General features: G+C 36.4%; 1 protein-coding gene across 1 annotated transcript; it reads right to left on the minus strand.

The window, feature by feature from the left end:
* Positions 1-816: 816 nt before the first annotated feature.
* On the minus strand, positions 817-21455 carry dnd1 (DND microRNA-mediated repression inhibitor 1). Its single transcript, XM_007253600.4, has 5 exons — positions 21322-21455; positions 20829-20934; positions 11365-11826; positions 3275-3755; positions 817-1361 (listed from the first exon to the last, which is right to left on the minus strand). Exons 1-5 carry the CDS (start codon positions 21340-21342, stop codon positions 1223-1225), a joined length of 1209 nt encoding a protein of 402 aa, XP_007253662.3. The 5' UTR covers positions 21343-21455; the 3' UTR covers positions 817-1222.
* Positions 21456-24547: the final 3092 nt, after the last annotated feature.

A 24547-nucleotide genomic window follows, 5' to 3' on the forward strand; every position in this document is an offset into this window, starting at 1 on the left:
CCTCATAGTGTACAGCGTAGGACATTTCTCTCTATTCCTAACTAGAATTTATCTTAGTTTTTCCACTTAAGCTAAAAAAGCCCCTCTCCCTCTTACAGCAGAAACAATGGTAGAAACCTGATCACAAGCATTTACAGAAGATGGATTTGTGATTGGATCACCAAGAGTGCAGTTAATATCAGATGTGAAGAAGCCTTTGGTCTTTAGCTATTGTACATTTTGGAAGTAAACCTTTACATTTAAAAGGTGCTGTAAACAATTTTACTAGACAATTTTTTTTAATCTGGACTGAATTTGGACAAACCTAAAGTTTCTGTTTTCTCTGATTCTGGTTCATTTTGTTTTTGTTTTTTTTTCGGCCAAGTGATGAGCTTCCCTTAAAGACTTAAATCTTCATAAGCAGTTTATGGCTGCTTTAGGTAATTGTGTGCTTATAGTACAATTACAGTGTAATTAGTGGGTTAATGTAAAATAAATAACTAATTTCTGAGCATTTAATGCAATATTAATGTTAAAACTCTTCACTTAGTTTTTCCACTATAACTAAAAACTGTATACCTATAGTACCAATCAGAATTCAACTGACAATCTTGATATCTGCAACCAGTTCACAGCACAACAGATTGACACTTCATTTACATATGGTTGGAGTGTCTGAGGATGAGAATAATTAATAATTAGAAAATAATTACGAAATGCACTCGGTGCACTGTGGTACCCCACAGGAGTGAGGTTTGACGACCATGACATGAAGCCTAAAAGGGCTGCAAGTTGTCAAACTGACCCATCAATAAAAAAAAAAAACAATATCTGGAACCCAGTCATGAACCTTTTTTATATTAGTGTAAATACTGACAAAATAAAGCACAAAAAAAAAATCCAAAAATACTCTTTTTTTTTTTAAACACGACACAAAACAAACCACAACCAAACCAGTCAATTCAAAAGTGTGAAATCAAACATGCAAACAAAAACACAAAGAAAATCAGGTCTCATGCTGATATGAAAAAAAGTGCAAACAGTACAAACGAAGATACAACACACAAATAATATTTTTTCTAATTAAAACATTATAAAACATCATATCAAAAGATAAAACAAAACATCAGGTAATTGAGTAAGAACTGAACCATCTCAGCCATCTCTGATTCAAACACTACATGCTTTCTGAGATTAATACTGAACACAAAACTGGTAATGCATTAAACGCGGGCCGCGACCTTTAGGACTGCTGACACATGGTTTTGATGACCTGCTCAGCAGTGGCCCGCTGGACCTCTTCCTCCATGCTGGAGATGCTGGGGCCGGGCAGAACCTGAACAGACCCACACAGCGGGATGGGCAGCTGGGGGATAATGACCCTGTGAGGTACAGAGGGGCATCGAGTTTAGATTTTACTGTTAGAATTGAGATCAGTTTACAAGTTTACAAACCTCATATTTTGTATCCTTATAAAATAACAATGTTAAATAGCAAAAGCACTGCTAAACAAATTATACCCTGATGGAAAAATCAAACTTGAGACCAGCAGCTAATTTTAGACGGTTAATCCTTACCCTGCGTTCACACTGGAACGCGACGAGTCGCTTGTGTCGCCCAGCGTTTGTCGCTTGTGGGCGTGTCAAGCTCAACGCCCGCGTTTATCATGATCCAGCCTCCGACAAGAAAAAAAGGCACAAAAAAGGAATCACTTGGCCACTTTATTCTCCAGCTATAACTCCCAAACTTGCTGGACTCTTGGGCGTTTCTGTGATTTAACTGCGCTGGAAACGCAGCCGTTCCCGTAGATTAATGCGGGTCCACCCCGTTCAACAGAATGAACCGGGAAAGAAACTAGAAATTCAGAGAGCAGGAGCTTGAGGACGTCGGACCACCTTGTTTGTGATCGGTCCAAAGAAAAGCTAGGAGCCAATCGGGTTAGAATGTCGCTTCACCGCGTCATAATTCATTTGCATAAAGTTGAGAAAAATTCATCTCCGCTTGTCGCTATGTCGCCTCTCGCGTGTCGCGGCGACAAATCGCGCCCTGCCATAGGAAATGAATGGTCGCCTGTCGCTTTCCAGTGTGAACGCAGGGTTAGAACCCTACGGATGGATTTTTCGTCCAAAATCTCAACTTGTCTTTTTAGCTTAATTACTCAGGAATCCCTTCACACATTAACATAATCTATATATGGTTAGAAAGGGCAGAACTTACTCTTTCTAAAAATAGTGATCCATTGAGAAAAACAGTGAGATCTCCTTCCCCAACCAATATTATTTACCTTTAGTGCTTCAAAGATATATGATGTTTCAAACCAAATAATATCAGTAAATGACTCAAAAGTGTCCACAGAAAAAGTGTGAAACTACCTGCTTTACTCAAACTAAAGCTAGGTATGCTGTGCGCACTACTTTATATAGTTTTTATTTTACTTGCACATTTTTACTAAGCAGTTATTTTGCACTAAACATTTTTATTTATTTAGACTAAAAAGTTTCCATTTGTGTATATAGTTTTCTTTGTGTGTCCTGATTAAAATACTGAAAGGCATAGGCTGCTCTGAGTGTCAGGTTTTTAGTATCTACATGTATCCTAGAGGTGTGATTATCAATTGATGCTCTACATGTATTTTGTAGTAATAAGCCATGTAATGAACTATCATCAATATTCTTATGCTTTCAACTCATACACTCTAGTCTAACCATTTTTGAATATATATATCTTAGGTGTGAATATATTTAAAGTCTATACATTCAAAAAATTTGACCAAATCATGATCAATTCCAGGAAAATATAACAATTCTGCTTCCTTTTACATTTTAAATGATTATATTTTTGAGCAGTCGTATGGCTTCTGGAGTAAAAGAGATCAGGGCATGTGGCTGTCTGATATAATTACTGTGTTATAAGACCTGAAAGAGGAACTGAAAAAAACGAAGAAAAAAAACACACCAAAACAGCCTAGGGTTCAAAGGGTTAGGCTGGTCTTTGATTAACAAGGTGTATGAAAAATTGGGATATCCAGACAAAAACATAACCTATGCTGGTTGACTTGCTTCTGATACAGTACTAAGCCAAGTTACCAAGTGGCTTCTGTGAGCTGCCGAGTTGCCGTAAAACTAGCCAAAAACAGCCTCCATGGACCCACTGTAATAGGAAATTTGTGCATTTTATTCCATAGCACATTTACAGTGTTGTAAATCTACAAGCTAAAACAGACCATAAATGCATTGTATTAACCCATCTTTAAGTGCTGCCATGTTATAGCTATTTTGATATTTTCCACCCTTACCTGTAGTTGAAGTGGAGGAAGCCATCAGGGCCTGTGTGGTGGTAGCGCACGTCATACAGCGGCACACCAATTCCATACAGCTCACAATGCCACTTTAGTTGGCTCACTGCATCATGGGATGACAAAGGGGGCCTCACTGCAGTCACAGGTGCCATTCCATTTCTCACCTGGGGGCCCGGACTCCCAACAGCCTGTGGGAACTGCTGTTTATATTGAGGAGGTGGAGAAAGCAGAGCATTCAAAGGAGAAAGAGAGGGAGGCGGAGGAGGACGAAGAGAAGGAGGAGGAAGAGGGTCTAGATAATTGGAGAGCTGGGTGGGGCGGTTGATCTGGAAGCGGGGAGGCAGTGGAGAAGGCTTAACTGGAGGTTTCAGACCAGGAGGGTTCAGGGGGTTCTGGTCAAGATGCTCCTCCTGCCTGGACTTGGAGCCACTGGTCATCCATCGCACGGAGATGCAGATGCCCAACTGCTTCTTAAATCCTGAGGGACAGAAGAAGGTTCAGATTATGAGAAACGGTGCAAAATAATTACTCCCTAAATTAAAAAAAGTCAAGTGTTACACATCAGGGAATGCCTACACCTGTACAAGTTGTGAGGTGCTATCTTGTGAGGGACAAATAGTGGGTACCAGATAATTGAGACATTTCATTTTTAAAAGTTGTGCATGCATAAGGGGTGAAACGATTACTCGATTATTTCAAATTACTCGATTTTGGGAAAAAAAAAAGAAAAAAAAAAAAATTAGTTTTCTGTGCCTCAAGGAATCATTTAATTAATTAAAAAAAACGCAGAGCACGGATTTTAGCGTGGACTTTTAATGTGAAATAGCGCACTTAGCATTACGTCAACCACACACAGGAATTTTTTGGGAGCAGAGAGCAGGGAAATTTAACATAACAAATCAATGAGATTACATTAATAACATTAATGTACCTTAATAACATAACAGCGCTGTGGAGTACTGATTATTATTAATACTGTCTAATGTGTGCGGTTAGTTTATTACAACGGAGACAAGTTCTAGACTTAATACAGGCTTTATGTAACAGTAAACACAGTAACAGTTACTCTGCCCGGAATGCATGTCATTAAGTCTTAGTTATGTCAATTAATTAGATCTGAGTAGTAAATTATTATTTTTTTAGTTATTCATTGTGGTATTTATGTCTATTTTGTGTTTTATTTATTTCTTTTTGTGTTTGCAATGTGGACATGAAAGATGTGAATTTAAAAAAATAAACCAATTGGTCATTTATTATTAAGTGAAATTTCTTATTTTATGAACTTATTTTGCTCGATTAATTGAATTGATCGAATCGGTAGAGCCCTAGCACGCATTTCTTAATCCACAGGGTCACGTGTGTATCAGGAACAAATCATAGAAGGCATTACCACCCAAAGCGGATGATGCAGAGGGTGGTAATGATTGCGGGTGGTAATGATTGCAACTGGCTGTATCTGTCTAGAATTGTCCATGCGAACAGACAGGTGATTCTAGAAGAGAAAAGAGGGGGAAAAAAATATCGCATCCACTGTCAATGCAGGAGATCAGTACAGTGTCCTTCAGCATCCACAGAATACAACAAGGTCATAGCACACATTACTAGTTTCTGTCCCATGACATGTGGCGTGTCAGTGGAGAACAACAGCAAACAGGTATTTATTAGTGCAGGGGTGTCCAAACTTTTTTTCATTGGGGGCCAGAAGGAGAAATATATTTGAAGTCACGGGCCACAAAATCTGTAATAAAACAAATAATGAAAAACACCACTTTAAATAATACTTTTTACCAGATTATTTCATTTACACACTGTTTTACTTGACTAACTTTATCTTTGACAGTGTTGTGTAAACGAAGATTTTTCAAATTGATGTTTAAATTTCATGATGTCTCTCAATATTAAACTCCTTAATTACGGCAACTTTTAGACTCTTTGGCCGTTTTTCTGCGCTAGAAATGCGCACTCTCTCCGCTTTTGGACTCTTTGGCCCGTTTTTCTGCGCTAGAAATGCGCACCCTCTCCCCTTTTAGACTCTTTTGCCCCGTTTTTCTGCATTATGCACACTCTCTCCGCTTTTAGACTCTTTTGCCCCGTTTTTCTGCGCTAGAAATGCGCACCCCCTCCGACTCTTTGGCCCGTTTCTGACACCTAGCGTTCAAACTTTGAATCTCACATTATAAAAACCTGTTTAACAGTGGGCCAACTTTTATTCTATTTCTAAAATACCTCGCGGGCCGCTCCAAAAAAGGAAACGGGCAGCAAATGGCCCGCGGGCCGTAGTTTGGACACCCCTGTATTAGTGTATCACAGTTATCACTAGAAGGTGTTTAAAAACTCCAGCAGCAATGCTGTACCAGATCCACTCCAACTCATACCACTACAACTACAAAAAACCCTTTTATAACTGTTGTTCAAATATTGTAATGTTAGAAATAGCATTGAATTATTTTCATTTTTTAAATCAATTAATAAATTATGAAATTCATTTTATGCAAATGGTTTACACTAAGTATAAAAAATACATTAATAAAAGAGGGCCCAAATGGTTTCACATTGGTCATACTTCAGACATACCATTATTTATTAAACTACTAAAATAACAGCTCTTTGACTCAGGACAGGCTTGTTAAGTTCGATTAGTCCTTTTCAATAAACCTCATTGCATTTACTGAGCTCCCCAATTCAATAAACTGCACCACATCACATCTCAACCCCTGTCCACAGTGACAGAGCATCACTGCCCTGTGTGTGTGAAATGAGCACTTTTGCTGCTGGCTCTGCTGGAGGGGAGTATCTTCATGGTGAATGTGTTGCTGCTGTTAACAGCAGTCTAGACATTTGCTGTTAAAGCGGTCAGACTTATATTTTCAGTGCTAAAACGACCCTTTCAGAGCAATTCAGACTAGCGGTTAGGCTAATGCAAAAAACAGCAACAAAGAGGCAATAACAACTACATCTGAGTCACGGCCTGAAAAGACTGTTCTTCAAGACCTGCTCCAAAACACATTATACTGCAATTGTAGTTCCAGTTATTTTTGTGCTTCTTGTTCTAAACAGACTTACATTTTCAAACAAACCATCAATCCATTCATGAGTCACTATTACAGAGTTCAGGGAACCAGTGTGTGTGTGTTTTTATCACTTAGATCGAGACAAATAAAAAAAAATAAATAAAAATCCAGCTCGACCCGACTCAAGCTCCATTAAACAGTCATTATGAGCCAGAGCCTGATTTAAACCCAACATTTTTTGTAAGAAGCATTAAAAACTGAGCTTTTTTGAATAGGGCTAAGCAAAAGCAGTTTAGAATGATGCTAATTAACATTGCAACACTGAAGAAGCACAGACCTATTATTTAAGAACAATGTTTATTACAGCCACAAGTGGAGGAGCCAGAGCTGCTTGTGTAAGTTTTTTGTTTTTGTTACTTTGCTATATTGAGATTATCTTGCCATAACTGTATATACAATAAAATGGCTTAAAATACAGATGCCTATGTCACAGAACTTTACTTGAGCCTGACCCGCATCGGGTAAACTTTAACAGGGCATTTCAGGATACAATATAACCACAATACAATGCCCACAATAACGATATTACAATATTGTGATTCTGCAATACTAAATATATTGCAATACTTCAAAGCATCTGTGTCACTAAAGAGAATAAAATAGTCCTAAATAAGCAAAAATCAGGAGTTATGTATTTATTGGTGTCAGTTTCACAGAATTTCAAAACTAATATTATTTACCTGTTCTGGATTGGTATTAATCAACAGATTAGTTTCTAAAAACTAATCTGTAACAGTGTGGAGTACAGTTTTACTGCTTTTGGTAAAAACTTCACTGCTGCTCTGCATCGAGATTGAGGGAAACATATAGACACACATCACACTCAGGCGTGCGAGTGGAGAGCAGAGTTATATTAGTGTGAGGTGAGACTCCAACACTAATCTTTAACATGTAACAGAATGAGGAAAGAAAAAGAAAGAATGCAAGAAACAGGACATCTGTGTCAAACTAAATATGATTTATACAACAAAACAACAACACAAAATACTTTAAACTGCAAGTTAAAACCATCCTCACACATTTCTAATCTGAAAACTAATGGGAGAACTATTAAAAAATTATCACCACTTTGCAGATCATTGGTTTTAAATTTGAACAGAAAACAACTGCTGACTAAGACAAAGTGTTAATATAACACAATTTAAAGGATTCATATTTAAATAGTTGTCTTCATAATGGATTGCCAAATGCATAAAACATAAAAAGATCATTTTAAAAGTTGATGATGACAATATTGGAGCAGTTTACAATTATAATAATCCATCCATTCTTCGTTTCAATAATCGATTTATTATTTGGCCGTGAAAATAGTCATTGTTGCAGTTCTACTGATGTACCAAGGTTGAAAAGCTCTGTATTGGATTACCTCTGGTTGCATCATTTCAGGCAACTTCTTTAGCAGGCTGTTCAGCTTTGACACTAACAGACGGACTCTTCTGGTTTTACACAGATAAGGAACATCTATCAAATAATTGAAAATGACAGTTCCATGTTCAACTGCATGTTTCTCTAGCTTTAATACATTCCATCATGACATTAGGTCCAAAAAAGTTTAATTTCAGCGTATCGTAACTGTTACAAACTACAGGAAAGGCCATACATCAAAGTATTGCAGGCAAAACCAATTAAAATCAATATGAATCTGAATTATTCCTGTCATCCTGTTATACTATTCAGTGATTCATGTTCAGGTTTTGATTGCTCTTTGCTAGGCCTTAATTATTTCCCCACCTCTGTTGTGTCTTTATTTGCATTCGATTAGCATAAATTAGCATTAAGCTCGTCAGCGGAGGATCTGCTCAGCGTGGCGTTTGAAAGACATGTGCTCTGCAGGTATCCTGCTCTCCACAGTGCTGCACAACAAGACCAACCATCAGCCTGCTGCAGCCATGAAAACCTCCCGCCTTTCACATGGGGCTTGTTTACTGCTCTGGAGATGAACTACTGATGTATATTTGAGTTCTGCACAGCTGCGGACTGCGTGCTGAACCAGGCACAAGGTCAAGCTCAAAGTTACAACTCTAAAATTCAGTGTTGAGTTAATGGCCTTTTTCTAGTCTCACTTACTAATTTCCTCAGAAGATTGTAAACCTCGTTTCTTAAGTTTATTGGTGAATTTCAAGCATTTTCAGGCTACATATGTGATTTCAACGAAATTTGTTTCTGCTGTTGAAGTAGTCAACGGGGTGGATCTGAGATGATTTCTTGAGCGATGAGGTGAGGGGTGCTGTGCAGCATGATAATGTGAAAAGCAAATGTTAATACTCATATATAGACGTATATAGATAGATATATATGTCGAATGCACATTTGTTTAGTGTGGTACGTCAAAAGCCCTATTCGGAAGGAATTCGTTTGTCAGGGAATGTCTGTGAAAAATATTTCACACTTCTACTTAGTGATAAAACTATTGCATCTGGACTGCAATTGAAAAAACAGGAGGACCAGTGAGTTTTTTGGCTTTGTCTGTCACGACATCACGTTCAATAGCTCCTCCATTTCCACTTGCTGTTGTGTTTACGTGGATCTCCATGGAAAGACACCCCAAAGTGTAATTATGGTGTGTGACAGTGGACAAATAGATATTTTATTAAATGTGAGGTGGCGAAACTCAGATGTGCGTCCGAACAGGATTAAAATTACAGGGAGAACCGCAGATTTCAGCTAAAAACAGTAGACAATTCAGCTTATGATTTTCTGAGAGGACGTCTGAGGAAAAACACATACATGGTCGTTCTGGACGGGAATAAAATCCAGATAGGCCTAAACTCACCCACACGCTTACATACATTAGGATTCACATTTATTTTATTGTCTGTGTGTTAATAGCAATGTGTACAATCATAGTTTTCCATTAGTACATTTTATAGCTAACTTATGTAAAGTTATCTTTCTTTCTAGTTGGATTAATAAAAGAATTTGACTTGATCTGAGATTACGAGAATTTTGACATTAATGGGGTATCGAAGTGTCTGTTTTAATATGCAATACCAGGCCAAAAAAAGGTCACAAACTAATATTTCGTTGGACCGCCTTTAGCATTGATGGCAGCACCTGACCAACTGCAGCAACTCCAGATCATTTGCCTAGTTAAATACAGGTGGAGACTTATTTTTTGGACAGGCAGTGTATTTGGCTAATTAATATTTTTTCTCGTTTAGACGTTTTTTTGGCAAATTGAATAATTGATACAAAAAGAAAAAATAAAACGTTTTGGAAAACGTAAATTGCAATTACTGTTTTAAATTACAATTTTCTGTTTCTTCTTTAAAAAGCAAAACAAAAATATATATAGGCTATATAAAATTTATGCAATGGCAAAAAGAGTGGTGAAATTATTGAAAACCTGCGAAAAAACCTGTTCAGAATACAGCCTTTGGCCAAACGCTTTATAATTGGTTTCGATGCATCTCTATTCTCATTACATCCCCACAGCACACTGAGCTGGACTTCTGCCCCTCCATGAGCAAAACTAAAGAAAACTTTTGATAAGGGTTCAGATCACTCCTCCATAAGATCCTCCACAATCCCTCAGCCAAGAACACAAACCGCTCCACTCTAATCTCTGAAAACACATCTCTCACTGCAGAGCGCTGAGAGACTCGACTGGAATTCTGAGAGAAATCCTCTTCTACCTGTTAACACCTCAGTAACCCCAAATCTCCACAACTCCTCCTTCTGAAAAAGCTCTACTCCCCAGAGTACATCACTGTAAACGCATTTCCACATTCTAGGGGTAGGTGATATGGCGCAAAAATATTATCATGACATTTTAGGGTATTTTTGCAATAACAATATTCTTAGTGATATGACAATGACCAAGTATACACTGCAACAAAATAAATATTACATTTTACTTGACGAGATTATTGCATAAAACATATGGCACACCCCTGAATATGCCATAATGACATGTTGATCCAACATATATATTTTTTCATATTAAAAACCTTGCCAATGTTATTGCGTACGATACAGCACACCCCTATCACACACACACACAATATACACCTCAAACACACAAGACAGAACTGCAGCCTATTCATACATCAATTAAAATCTAACTATTAAGTCTCCAGTGTTCTGGGTGCCAAAATACCTGCCTTACAGCTGATAATGGTGAAAAATCTGACTTGATGCAGTGGTGCCATCCTATTACAGTACCACACTGGAGTTCAGTCAGCTCTTTACCACAACCCATTTCTTGAGTTTATATTAGGAGTGGGTTTTAAAAAATCTATTCAATTAAAATCAATCTTTAATAACCCAATCCAATTTAGAATCATATACACAAACTCTATGAACACATTAATTAATAATGTCCAAAACAAACAAACAATGTAAGTCTCTTGGATTAATTCTTCATGAAAACACTGATATTTTTACCGGTAATAATGGTAGGCTGTGTTTCTTGTACAATTACAACATAAAGTTCTCTGAAAGTTCCTTTAGTTTAATTTTCAATTTTCATTTATTCCTAAATAAAACAATATCTAATCAAAACGGGACCTAGAGAATCAGAACCAAATTCATACTGTTTATCAGCAGTTATACTCAGCTTTATTTTATATACCTGTGGAAATGGGTCCCAATATTCAGCTAATACAGTGTGCTGAAATATTACTGGTGTAAAGATATAAATATATAGATTTCATTTTCCAGCAGGGCTTGGCACACTGCCCATGTTGCCAAATGCACCAAGTGGTCTTATATAATATTCTAATTTTCTGAGACACTATTTTTTGGGTTTTCATTGGCTGTAAGCCATAATCATCAAAAATAAAATAAATAAATACTTAATATGGATTGTTCTATTTGTAATACATCTATATGATATATAAGATTTTTATATTTTGAACTGAATTACTGAAGTAAGGTAACTTCTAAATGATATTCTAATTTTTTGAGATGCACTAGTAGATCTTGTGATATTTCTTTAAGTACATATTTAAATAAACCTTTTCATAATTTAACCCAAAAAAGTAAGTAAAATAGTAATCTAGGTTCCCATCATACCTTGCACCAGCACCTTCTTGGCCATGGAAGCAGCGTAGTGAGAGGAGTAGTGGACGAGTGCACAGACCTCCTTTCCTTTGGGCCCAGCAGCCTTTATAGTGGCTCCCTCAACCCCATCTGAGAGCATCCGGAGGACCATCAGCAGCTCCCCTCGGCCCATGGAGGCGGGCAGATCGGCCAGCCACAGCTGCCTCTTCTCCGTGCTCTTCCTGACCACCAGCCGCACCCCCTCCTGCAGTTGGTAATGGTTCAGGGTCTGGATGGCAGCAGTCGCGCCCGCAGGGGTTCCGTACTTGGCGTACGCGAAGCCGCGGTTCTGCCCACTGAAGTTCATCATGAGGCGAAACTCATAGAGCGGTGCCACGCTCAGGAACAGCGGGATCAGCTGATCCTCGTACACATCCCGCGGAATCTGACTGATAAACACCTCACAGCCTGGACCGGGATGAGGACCTCTCCAGTCTAAAACAAGCATGAACGAGATGATTAAGACGAGAGGAGAGAGAAGAGTGCATGACAAAAGGAGTGAGAAGAGAGGAAATGGTGAAAAAGAAAATAGAGAAGAATTTTAGGTTATTTTTGCACCTTGTTCAATTCATCAGTTGCTTCTAAGGTTAAAGAGAGCTTAAGTGAGTTAAGCCCTATAAAAATAAATGTAACAGAAACAAACCTGCATATATAATAACTCTAAATGGTGGCGTTTGTTCCTTTTTGGCACATATACGAAAAATTAAGAATCGGTCATATATTTGATGAATATTCAATTTAGTGTAGTTTATCAAAAGCTTCTGTGCAAAGTGATAATAATAGAAAAAAAATATTAAGTGCACACATGCCTTCACCCACATAAAAAAGCAGAAAAAAGAAAAAAATGTATATAATAAATAAGATAAGATAACCCTTTATTAATCCCACAATGGGGAAATTTGCAATGTTACAGCAGCACAGAGGAAGAGACAGAGAAACAAGTCAGGAAAATATATAAGCAAATAATAAAAATATATATAAAGGAAAAAATATATATATCTAGTGCAGCTAATATAAGGTCAGAGGAGATATAATTATGGTAGGGTGTGACCAGTATAATGATAATCAATATTTAAAACTTCAAGTAATAACCAGAAAAGGTGTAGCCTGAAGCAATTGCTTGTTTCGACTACCCTTTTTAAATCTTTTTAAAATCTTATATAGCAATCTTACACAAACATAAATACACAAATAATACAGAAGAATTGCAGTGTTAATCACCATATCAGAGTTGAGAACATTAAAATCAAATGAAAATCACCCAGCCCTAATTAGATAACTTGCAAACGTAGATTGAGCCTCAATTAGGCCAAATTATTTCCAAAACAGCTTTATCACCATTCATTTATCTAAACTCAAGCTGGTTCAGAAATCTGGCACCATTTCTTTCCAGCACATTTTTACTACAGCTGCTGTTTTCCTGTGATATTTCTGCATGTGACCAAGTTTTCCTTTCTTTCAGAAACTTTCGACTGCATAATGAGTTTGAGGCACAGTTGGTGCACAAATTGCAGGTGTGTCAATCACAGGTTGCAGGTTAATGGGAATATTGTTGAAAATGATGACAGGATGGAACAGGAGGGAAAGCTCCTCAGGACACAGGGACTGTATGGCAGGCAAAGGGCATTTGCTAAGAATCATCTACAGCCTAAAAAAATGACCATCACAGCGATGTTTATTAAAAAAAACTGATTTACTAAAAGCAGAGGTTCTTATCAGGCCTGGAATGTTTTTTTTCTTAATGCTCATCACTTTAACATAAGGGCTGTAATTTACACTATGTGAATATTTCAATAATAAATAATTGGTGTTATCTCTGTTAAACTCCGATGTGAATTGACTTTGAGTGCGTAATCTACATCTCTGGGCACCGCCATCTTAAAGTAAAGTCATGATCAGTGATGAGTGACGTGTTCGTCACTCTACTGATTATGACCTTATTTTAACCTTTTCAGACCTGAATTTTGGTCCACTGATGGTAAAATAAATGAATAAGAATGCTGTTTTTTTCTGTGATGGACACAAAAACATGACTGTAATATTATAATATATAACCTCTATATAAAAACTAAATCCAAATAACTAAAATATGAATTGCTTTTTAATGTCCCTTGCATTGTTTAGCATTTTTATTTTATATGTGATAGACATTTCCATCATTTCACAAACATTAACAGTAAGTAAAGAGTAAAATAAACATAAAATGTGTTCTAAACCATATAAAATTTGTAAAAATTAGCTCTTACTTTGCCTCGTCAGCTCTTGTGATGTTTTTCAGTGCAGTGGTACATTTTTGGTGAACATTTTACTTGGGCGATTCATGGTTTATTCAGATGAACAACAGGGCTCAATTGCTGTTATGTGCAACAAAACTTAAACCAAAAAAAAGAAAATGTGTGATGTCCATTGTTATGCACACAGAGTCTGAAAGGCTTACGGGTTATAACTCTACGGTAGTGCTGGACGATATGGCCAAAATTTATATCACGATATATTCCTTAAATTTCGGTCGATACGATATAATTTCGATATCGATAAATACTTTGAAGGCCTCAGAAAAAGAATCCCTGCAATCTCTGCAGCTTGCACTGCAAATTTAAATTATTATTTAACTGTGTATTTGCACTTTTTGTATCTATCTATCTAATGGAAATCTGTACCTACTACTGTATGAAAATGTTTAAGTCTTTGAAACCTCCTTTCACAAAAACTTTAATACTTTAGAAATAAAAGTAGTCAAAATAAATCAATGCTCAATTTTATTTGCATATAGCAAAATAATAACATGACATCCCTGTCAAACATAAGCCTATATAACTATTACAAATAAAAATAACTTTAAATTACAAGAGGCAGAGCTTCTTATTCATTGTAAACAAATTTAACAGATTAAAACAAAAGTGTTTTAACTAGGATATATAATACAAGAAGCCTTTATATACATAAAAGCAACAAGATTTTCCCGTCAAATAAACAAACCTATAGGATTTTTCAACTATAAATAACTTAGTGACAACATAATCTATTAAAGTGCTTCAGCCAGAATACAAGAGGTATTCAACATGATATCAACGGCAAATAAACAAACCTAAAGGATTCATAAACTTTAAATAACTTAGTTTCAACATAATCTATTAAAGTGCTTCAGTCAGTATAAGGAAAATATTGTATGTAGTGAAGATGCTTGAGGTGGTGGAACAGATTAGATGTATTAACGTTACGCTGCTTGTCGGCTCCACTCACCGGCACAATTTGCAGCAAAGCGGCAAGCGAGCGGACGCGCGAATGGGCCAGCGGAGCCGCAGATGAGCGAGCGGACGCGCAAATGGGCGAGCGAAACAGCGGCTGACCGAACCGAGTCTACCCTAGCCTTGGATCCGCTCGTCCCGGCTCCGTTTCGAGACATTTTAGATGCGTAGCGGAGCGGACCTGAACCTAACCTAGCCTAGCCTAGCCATTTTAACCTAGCCTAGCCTAGCCTATCTGGCTACGTGCCTGTGTGATTGCGTCATCACGCACTGAGGTAGCACAGCTATGGGGGCTGAATGTGTTTGGCTCTGCGGCGAGCTGACGCCAGTAAAAAACGCCTGTCCGTGACAGATTCTGTACATAATACATATCAATATACCACAAAAGTGATATCACCGTTATTGAAACATTTCTTATCGCGATAAATACCGATATCGAATTATTGTCCAGGCCTACTCTACGGGTTATAAACAGAGGTTTTTAATAAGTTTCTTGTGCACTTTTAAAGCTTTTAATGCCTCGTTTTAAATGTCAGGGCTCTCCGGATTCTACTGATGAGGTGTGGAGCTACTTTAAGCCTGGATAACGATGTAAAAAGCGATTTGTCTGCAGGGGCAAAATATGCCCTATTAAAACCCATAATAGTATGGTTGGACAAACTGCACAAAATAGCTGGATCTTGGAAAGCTGTGGGAGAACGGAGGTGTGCTATTCAACAAAGATTAGTACTCTCTATCATGTTTTACTACAATAAAAGTCAATTTCACACCGGAGTTGTCCTTTAACACACAATCATCAAAAACAATTAAAACAATTTTTACATTATACATTAATACATATATCTATGGTGACATTAAGTTTCTTTATGTAATATAAATTAAATTCTCCCCACTCTCATTTTCAAGAGCAGATTATATTATAACAAATTATATATATTAGCCTAATATCATTTATTTTACTCCCATCTTGGATACATGGAGCGCATTATTCACAATGGGTCGGTTTCCTTTGTTAGGGATTAAGCCTAGACTATGTTTTTCTTTCAATGGAGGATCTAAAATCAGAATGTTCTATAGTTTAGAACTAGGCATAATCTCTGTCTGGGACTAACTGGAAAACTACACAAATTCTCAATTATAGTGGTTATGTTGGATAATCTGCAGAATATTAATATTTAAGACCAAGATGTATCTGATGTACTATTCCATGTCCTCAGTTTCCCACAATTCTCTGTGCACCAAAAACTGGAGAAAACTCTCACTTTAAAAGGAGTGAGGGTAAAAGTGTTATTAGATTTTCTTCAGAATATCCTATTTTATGCAGATTTTAAAACACTGAAACCTAAAACCAGAGGCCTGAGAGAAAAGGTGAGAACTAATATGATTATTAAAAAAGCTATGCTCTAAGCAAGTGGTGAACTATTTATAATTATTGTCTACACAAATAGTTCACATCTTATTTAACCAATTAAACATTATATTCTTAAGAAAACTGTATTATAAACGTGTAATCGACATACACAGGCACATGCAGGGCTATATCAGCCTTACGAGCATTAGAAACAGGCGTATCATAAGCGTATGATATTACATCTTTTAAAGAGAGCTGTGAACTTCTCATGAACCCCTGTCCTCATGCTCCCCTACAAGGCAAAATATTTCTCCCCTTATCTTTTACAACCAGCACACTTTATCACAGTACAACACTGAAATATTAAGACAGTATTCAAAAATAGAAGCACAGGAAGCTTTCTGTTAATGTTATATAGGTCACATTCAGTTTATTTACTCACTACAGTTATATAACACATAAATAAATTATGTAAAACTCAAGTCTGTCCCAAAGGGACCTTTCTTATTTGACGGTTATTGACTTTACTAGTACCTGAGAGTTATCTGCCAAAATGATAAATACTGATTTATGAAAAAGTAATTTGTATGTTACCTCAGGTGCATTTTTGCAACATTATAGAAAAGTCACATTTTGCTCTCCAGCACAAGTTTTTTTTTTTAATTCTGATTGTAGTAGGTTACAACACAGAGAATATGTGTATTAAAAAATGATTCAGAAAAAAATGGGGATGAAATGTTTCCATCTCCAGTTTGCTTTAAAAATTATCATTATAAACAATATGTAAAAATGAGTGAACATACGGTCATATGTCTTAAGCATCATCAGTTTGGATAAATAAATTTACCTTTATTGCATACAAAATACTAATGGAAAATGCTCATGCATTAGGCAGTGTTTTGCCCACCGTTTGTAAAAAAATAAATAAAATAAATGTACAACAATAATTTACATTATATTACATCACTATTATAAAGTCCAACCTTTTCACTTTTATCAATTTTATGTTTATATAAAAATATTTATTATACCATTAGTGGGCTGGGTAACATTGTAAATGACAAAAAAGAAAATATATCAATAGTCAAATGATTCTTGATTATGATTTTAATTTAATTTAATTAACTTAACTGGAAAACATGTTTTTTTTTGTAGATGTGCCAAAATAGTAACAAAAAAACAACAAAACGTTAGGAGTTATCAAAATATGTATCAGGTCAAACCAGTGCAGGCACAATAAAACACAATATAAAAACACACATAAAAACAAAAGGTTCAATTTAAAAAAAAATTAAGAATAGCCAGCAGCTCTTTTCAACCCTAAAACCAGCTTATATACCGAGCAAGGTCCAAAATTAACCTGCTTTTATTTTAGTTATAAAACAGTTTAAATAGTCTGCATATGAAAATCATTGACACAAAGGGGGATCGTTATAAGTTTCTTACACACACACACAAAAAAAACATCACACAACAAACACAAGCATGTCTACTAAGATTCCCATTAGCAGCTTCTATATGTATAGGTCTACAATTGATTGAAAATATAATTCATATAATTAATTTTATTAATCTCCAGTATTATGTAATAATTTCCCTTTTTATCCACTTAGATATTAAACTACTAGCTGCATTTGTATTGTAGGTGAGTTGCATTTCTGGGCTCCTACATCATTAAAAGGATACTTCGTATACAGCCAGGAAATGCAGCTCAGTTACCCATAATTCACTTTACTCATCTGACAGAAGGGGGAAAGGAATAACAGCACCACGAAAAAATGTCAGCAATCAAAGACTTAAGATAATTGTTCTTAAAAATATTTTTTTAATTATTCATCAACGATTTTTGTTAATAACTGAAAAAGCACGCAAGTTTCACCTTGGTTCAATCACGAGAGGTTCCATAGACTTGAAGCCTTGTAAAAATATTCCAAATATAACCACAGGCCACATACAATAACCCTACCTCATACAAGACCTGTCCTACCTCAACAACTACATCAAATATTTTGGAACACAGCCACTGTGTGTGTGAGCTGTAATCCCCAGTTACAATCCATCTGTCCCTCCTCCACAACTTAACATCTAAAATCTGCATCCCTCAACAGCATTCAAACCCAGTGTAGAAAAGTAAACTGTAGAAACTGTGGAAGCAGAGTTTACTGCCGGTCCTGATCCGGCCCACCTGATTCAGCTTCATAATTAGGCCTAGCTAATGAGCCACAACAGGTGTGCTGGAGCAGAGCGAACATTAAACTGTGCAGAACTGCAGCTCTCCAGGGCTCATATTCATCAAGAGATTCAGAGAAAAGAACACTGATCCAAGATCAACACTCATCAGTCTGTGGGAAGCCTATTGAATATCCATTCAGAATGATGTAAATAACAACTGAGCAACACTTCTGCAGTTATGAATCAGTTATGCTCGGCTCACTCTTTAAAAATCACACTCTGATCTCTTATCCAGTGTGAAAAAGGTGAGACACACCACACACAAAGAATTTTCTTGAATACACACAAATAGATACACACAACACACACACACACAAGTTGTAAGATCCGAGAAGATCATTTACAATCTCCATGAAACCAGAAAAAGAAAAAAAATTGTGAGTGACAAAAAGAACATATCTTATATCCTGGACCTCTTATCCTGTAGTGTGAGCCTGATATTAAGGAGTTTATAAACGTGGGAATGTAGTTTTCTTGTTTTGGTTTGTTCTAAAAGACAATCCAAAATGCATCACATCAAACCATGCTTAGGAACGATTCGTGAACAAAAATATATAAAATGTTAAATAGAATAAAAATAATGTTGTACAAATGATTTTCACTGCAATTCACATAAAAGAAACAAACCATACTTTTTAGTTATGTTCTACGTATTGTTGTATTTATTTACTAAATATTGTTTTTGAGTGCATTACAGGCAGAAAACAACATTCTGATATTTTTTTTTCCATTACTCCTCTAACTCATTAAATTAGAAGTTTATCTCCTAGATGCTCTGACACACAGCTATTTGCCTCCTTGCATTAATAGGCGTGGCTTTAGAAGGGATCTGGGTGTGGCCAATGGGTGTATCAGGTTACAGGAAGGATATTTTCACAAAATATGAACAACGCTGACACCCCAACCTCAAGAAAAATGAGTAGTGAATAAAAAAAAATGTTTTCTTTCAATCAAAGCTTTTTTTTTTTAGACCTAATATTTTCTACAGACATATTATAAAAAAATGAATGCTGCACATGTGACTGTAACATACACAATGTTACATACACACAATGTTGTGAATACAAAAGGCTTGTAAAATCAAACAGATAAAGACATACTGAAGTGTAAAAAATAGAGACTATGAAAATAATGAACATTTCAAAGCATGGCAGCATCCCAGACAATGAGGCTGAGCAGGAATGATTTGTGATTCCACTGCAACCAAGTAATAATAATAATAATAATAATAATAATAATAATAATAATAAATGTGTTGGCACTGCAATGCTTTCAATAAAGCCTTTAGAGTTCATTGAACTCATTAGGCTCTTAACGTGCCCTGGCCCATCCGCGGGCCAGAAAAATGTCATAATTAATATCTGTCTGTGTTTATGAGTAAGTATAGGCTCAATATAGACAGCCAATATACCATAAATAAATTGGGAAATAAATGAAGGCAGAAATAAATACATCCGGAAATTAATAAATGCAGAAATAAATAGTTATTTAAATAAATAAATAATAAACAAATAAATTAAAATAAAAATTAAACAATGTTAATAACTCATAAATAACAATTTAAGATATTTATTTTGATGTATATGTACTTATTTTTTCATTAATTATAATTATAATTTACCCTATTAATCACCATATTACTTTAATTGAGTGATTTACACATACGTTTTTATTTATTTTTATTTTTGGCAGTTTTGGTTCTCCATAGTTTACAGCTTACTAACGCGCATGTGCGAAAATCACAACGTCTACCTGGAAACAAACGCATGAGATTCAGCTCTGTCGGCCAATCAGGTGCCGCGTTAGGCGTAGACAGAGGGTGGACGGGGTCTGTAACCCGATACTCTCATTGAGCAGAAAGCCCTGCCAGCAGAGCTGCACATTATATTCCCCCTTAGGAGTAGAGAATACATAAATTCCATCTTTACTGCAAAATAAGTTAACCGTGAAAGGGAGCAGTTTATAAGTTTACATAGTGAATGTAAACACTTCATAGCAAAATAGAGAGCTGCAAAAACACTTCATCCATATGGTTCTTACCATATTTTGGCCATTACATGTTCAATTAAATAATTTTAAATGTTTTACTTAATTTTGTTACGGCGTCCAAGTAATATTAATTAATAAAATTGCCTCTGAATTATTTAATTTTAGAGTGAATAGCCTTAAAATTTGGTTATGTAATTTCAGGCGGAAATTGGTCAAATTAGGTTTGGTGCTTAAGAGGCTATAAGCTTAATTCATAGTCTGACCAATGGGAGCTGCTGCTGCTGAGAGGCTGTTAATTGCTGGCAGGTATGAAGGCAGCTGCTGCGAATTAACGACACCAGCGAAGTGAGTAAGACTTAAAACACGATAAACTGAGAGTTTGTTTAGTTTGAGGACAGGCTGGAGCTTTTCTGAAGACTTTAAAAAGGTCAGAAGATGGAAAAACTGAATATTATATTGGTTATTAATATCAGACACATTTTTCTGTGAAATTCTGCTCAGAAGACAAAAAATAAATCCTATAGTAAAATTTTCTGATAGTTTTGGGCTTAATTGAAAGGCGTTGGGCATGTTTGTAAAGTTAAAGCTAAAGTATCCATTATTTCTAAAGTACCTACCAGGAGGAGGACCGCCATATTTCCTCTGGCCGTTGATCTGGGTTAAAGTGATGGAGGTAGTCTTCAGCCATTCTTCCAGAGCTCTCACTCTAAGTGGGTTCAGAACCTTTTTAAAATAACAAAAATAATTAATAAAAGTGGCATCATCCACCTCAGCTCATGAAAAAGTTGGAAATATTGGTAAAAAATTAAGTTATATGCAATTAAAACCACTACAGAAAGCTACTAAACAGCCCAAAAGACATATATATCCAGGTATACGGGCTTTAGTTGACATAACTACTTTTAAACTCATTAAAACGCCACGATGCAATAACAAGAAAAACAACAAAATCAATATATACAACTTTTTTCCCAACCTTACACTAATTTCCAACAGCCTGGTTCAAATCAGCAGTAAATACAGACACCACTGCAGTGATAAACCCAAAAAACATCACCTAAACTCACTGTTTATCACTCTAAACACGTAAACAAACACGCCAATCTTCACCTGTACAACTACTCCCTCCATTTTTGCTCCTTCACTGATTCCAGCTTCTCCTTCAACTCATTAAATTAGGAGTTTCTCTGCCAGACGTTCTGCCACACAGCTATTGGCCACACTGGACAAATAGGCGTGGCTTCAGGGGGATCTGGGTGTGGCTAATGGATGTATCAGGTTACAGGTAGGCTAGTTTCACAAATCTTGAACAATACTGACACCTTGACCTTAAGAAAAAACAAGTAATGAGTGAAACAAAACTCCACGGTTTATTTTTGCATGTACAACATGATTTCTTACCAATCTTTCAATCAAAGCTGGCAATTACTTATTTTTTTAACTAAATATTTACTAAAGACCTATTATAAGACAGTAAATGCTGCAAATGTGACTGTAACATAAACAGTCACATAACATATTGTAAAATAAAACATAACAAAGACATACTAATATGTAAACTAATAGAGACAAAGAAAAATGTTTAAAAAATAAAACAATAACTATTTCAGAAATGTGTGTTTTTTTTTGGAAGAGTTGTTTAAGAGTTTAAAAGCAATACAAATAAAAACATGTTGAACTGCTTGTGCTGTAAACTTAAGCTCCTCCAGCCAAATCATGTGCTTTGTTTAAATAAAAGAAAGAAACGGAACTAAAATAAAGCTAACATGAACAAGCAATGAAGGTTTTCTGTAAATGCTAATTTAACATTACTTCAAACTTAAGAGGGTCAGATTCCTGGATATATTTTTTATTTCCATGGGAAATCTACATTCACACTGTTGTGTAGTCTTTGACTAGGCTTAATCCCTATTTGGGAAACAAACCCAGAGTTACTTTACGTAGAGTTACATTTCCAAAACTATAAACAATGTGACCTGTGATGTTCCCATAAAACAGACATATTTAAATTGAGTAAGTAGTCTTGGCTCATACATATTTTGATGTGAGAATTGTGCGTAACCAATCAGTGAACTTTTTCCAGCCCCGAAGAGAATGTAGCAAAGCATCCATGTCCTTTTAACAGGGTTGCATCCATATGCTGTTGTGTCTGTTTTATTTTTTATTTTATTATTTGTGTGGAGCACCTTTCACCTGAAAGCAATATGACTATATTAGAGCCCCAACCATTCAAAACCTTTAAATGAACGTTGATTCAGAATTTCAACATTATTTTTTTTCTTCTAAATTACAAGATAAAAAGCATCCAAAAAATGAATGATTGTTGAATGTTCTGTGCTATTAGGGTAACATCTTAGGTAAAATTTTAACAGAAGCACACCAGCACAGAAATAAAAGCTTTTTTTTAATCAATTCTGTAGCTGAATGAAACAAAAATGGAGTTGTTTAAAAAAAAAAGGGACATATCTTTCAACTGGTGAAAGAACAGAGAAGCATTCCACGCCAGGAACACCATGCCCACAGTCAAACGTGGCGATGGGAATGTAATGCCTTGGGGTGTTTTTAGCCAGTGGGCCAGGCAACCATGTGGAAGTAAATGACATCATGAGAAAAGAGGACTACATTAAGATTCTGGAGGAAAAACATCAGGCATTCATCTGAAAAACAATGCCTTAGGCAACATTGGACCTTTCACAAAGACAACGATCTTGAGATGGTTAACAATTCTTTCATTTTGGACCTGCCAGAGTCTAGACCTGAATTTTACTGAACTGAAGACCACATTGATAAAAATTCTGTGAAAAAAGAGCCTATCCTGCTTTTGTTGGAGTAACTGTCTCCACTGTCAAGGAAAGACTTTCTACTTTTTTTCAGCATTGCTTTGATTGCTTCTGATTGCATTCAACCCAAATAACATTCCCATGTGTGACCTGAGCATGTAGAACAACTTGGAACCAACAAGTTTTGTCCATGGACTTCATGTGGTCATACATACAGTACTTTTTAGTGATGGGCCCTATTGGGATCAGTGATGGGTCTGGGAAAATTTAAATATGGGCCAAGTTTGGGTTGCACATGGGGCGTAGATGGGACCAATGTAAGATTGATTAAGGTGGGCTATAATGATTGGGCCCTCTAGCCCAGGCCTGCCAGTAGACATGGTGCTAATAAGGTTCATGCTCTATTGTATTGGCAGTACTTCTAGTCTCTAAGGGACTGGACAAGCTTATGTACATACATTTTGCATCTGTGTCAGCAGTCTGTTCAACCTAAAGTGGCAGCATTCATTAGAGAAGTGTCCACAAGTATTTGGACATACTGTATTATGTTCTAGTGTTTCTCAAAAAAATAGAATATTATTGAAATGTATTTACACACAGAGTGATCTATTGTAAGCGTTGATGATTATGGTTTGCAGCCAATAAAAAAAACAAAAATCAATGTCTCAGAAAATTAGAATATGATATGAAGATTTTGTCCGGAAAATCTTACAGCATTTCATGCTTCACTCTGCTGACAACTTTTATGGAGATGTGGATTTCATTTTCCAGCAGGACTTGGCACACTGCCCACACTGCCAAAAGTACCAGTTGGTCTTATTAAGTATTCTGATTTTCTGGGACACTGCCTGTAAGCCATAATCATCAACAATAAAATAAATAAACTCTTAAAATAGATCAGTGTGTGTAATACATCTATATAATATATGAGTTTAACATTTTGAACTGAATTACTGAAATAAAGTAACTTTTAAATAATATACTAATTTTTTGAGATGCACTAGTAAATGCAACAGTGAGAAAAAAAAAATTCCAGCAGCCACCACAAGGTGGAGTGCAGTGACTGTGCTGTGCCTGCTCTGTTTGGTTTGGTTTCATTCAGAGTAAATGAGGGATAGGGGGAACAGTGGGTGGATTTGGTTTAATTAACCTGCAGGGGTCACCTGGTGGTCACCTCCCTCCCTGTTGCCTTGTTCTCAGTGAAAAAGCTGCAGGAGGCGTGTGCAGTTCGGCTGAGCTATGCTGAGCTCTCCATAACTCATGTTAAAACCCTGCGGCTGTGACTGAATTCTATATTTCCAGCAGGTTCTCTCAGTCCTGCTGCTGCCCCCCCTGCACTGTGTACATGCTAGGAGCGTTAGCTAGCTTTGTCCTGCTCTAACACACCATATTTAGCTCATTCGCTCTCTACAAAGTGTGCTACGAGGTGAGACTGGGCTTAAACGTGAAGAAAACCAGTTTGATGTTTCCCTGCTTAGAAGGATCAGCTGCCAGGGGATTACTGTGGGCTAGTGGGGAACAGGAGAACATATAACACTGTCAATTCCAGGCCTCAG

The sequence above is a fragment of the Astyanax mexicanus genome, chromosome 2 (genome assembly GCF_023375975.1).
Source record: "Astyanax mexicanus isolate ESR-SI-001 chromosome 2, AstMex3_surface, whole genome shotgun sequence".
NCBI classification, from domain to species: Eukaryota; Metazoa; Chordata; class Actinopteri; order Characiformes; family Acestrorhamphidae; genus Astyanax; species Astyanax mexicanus.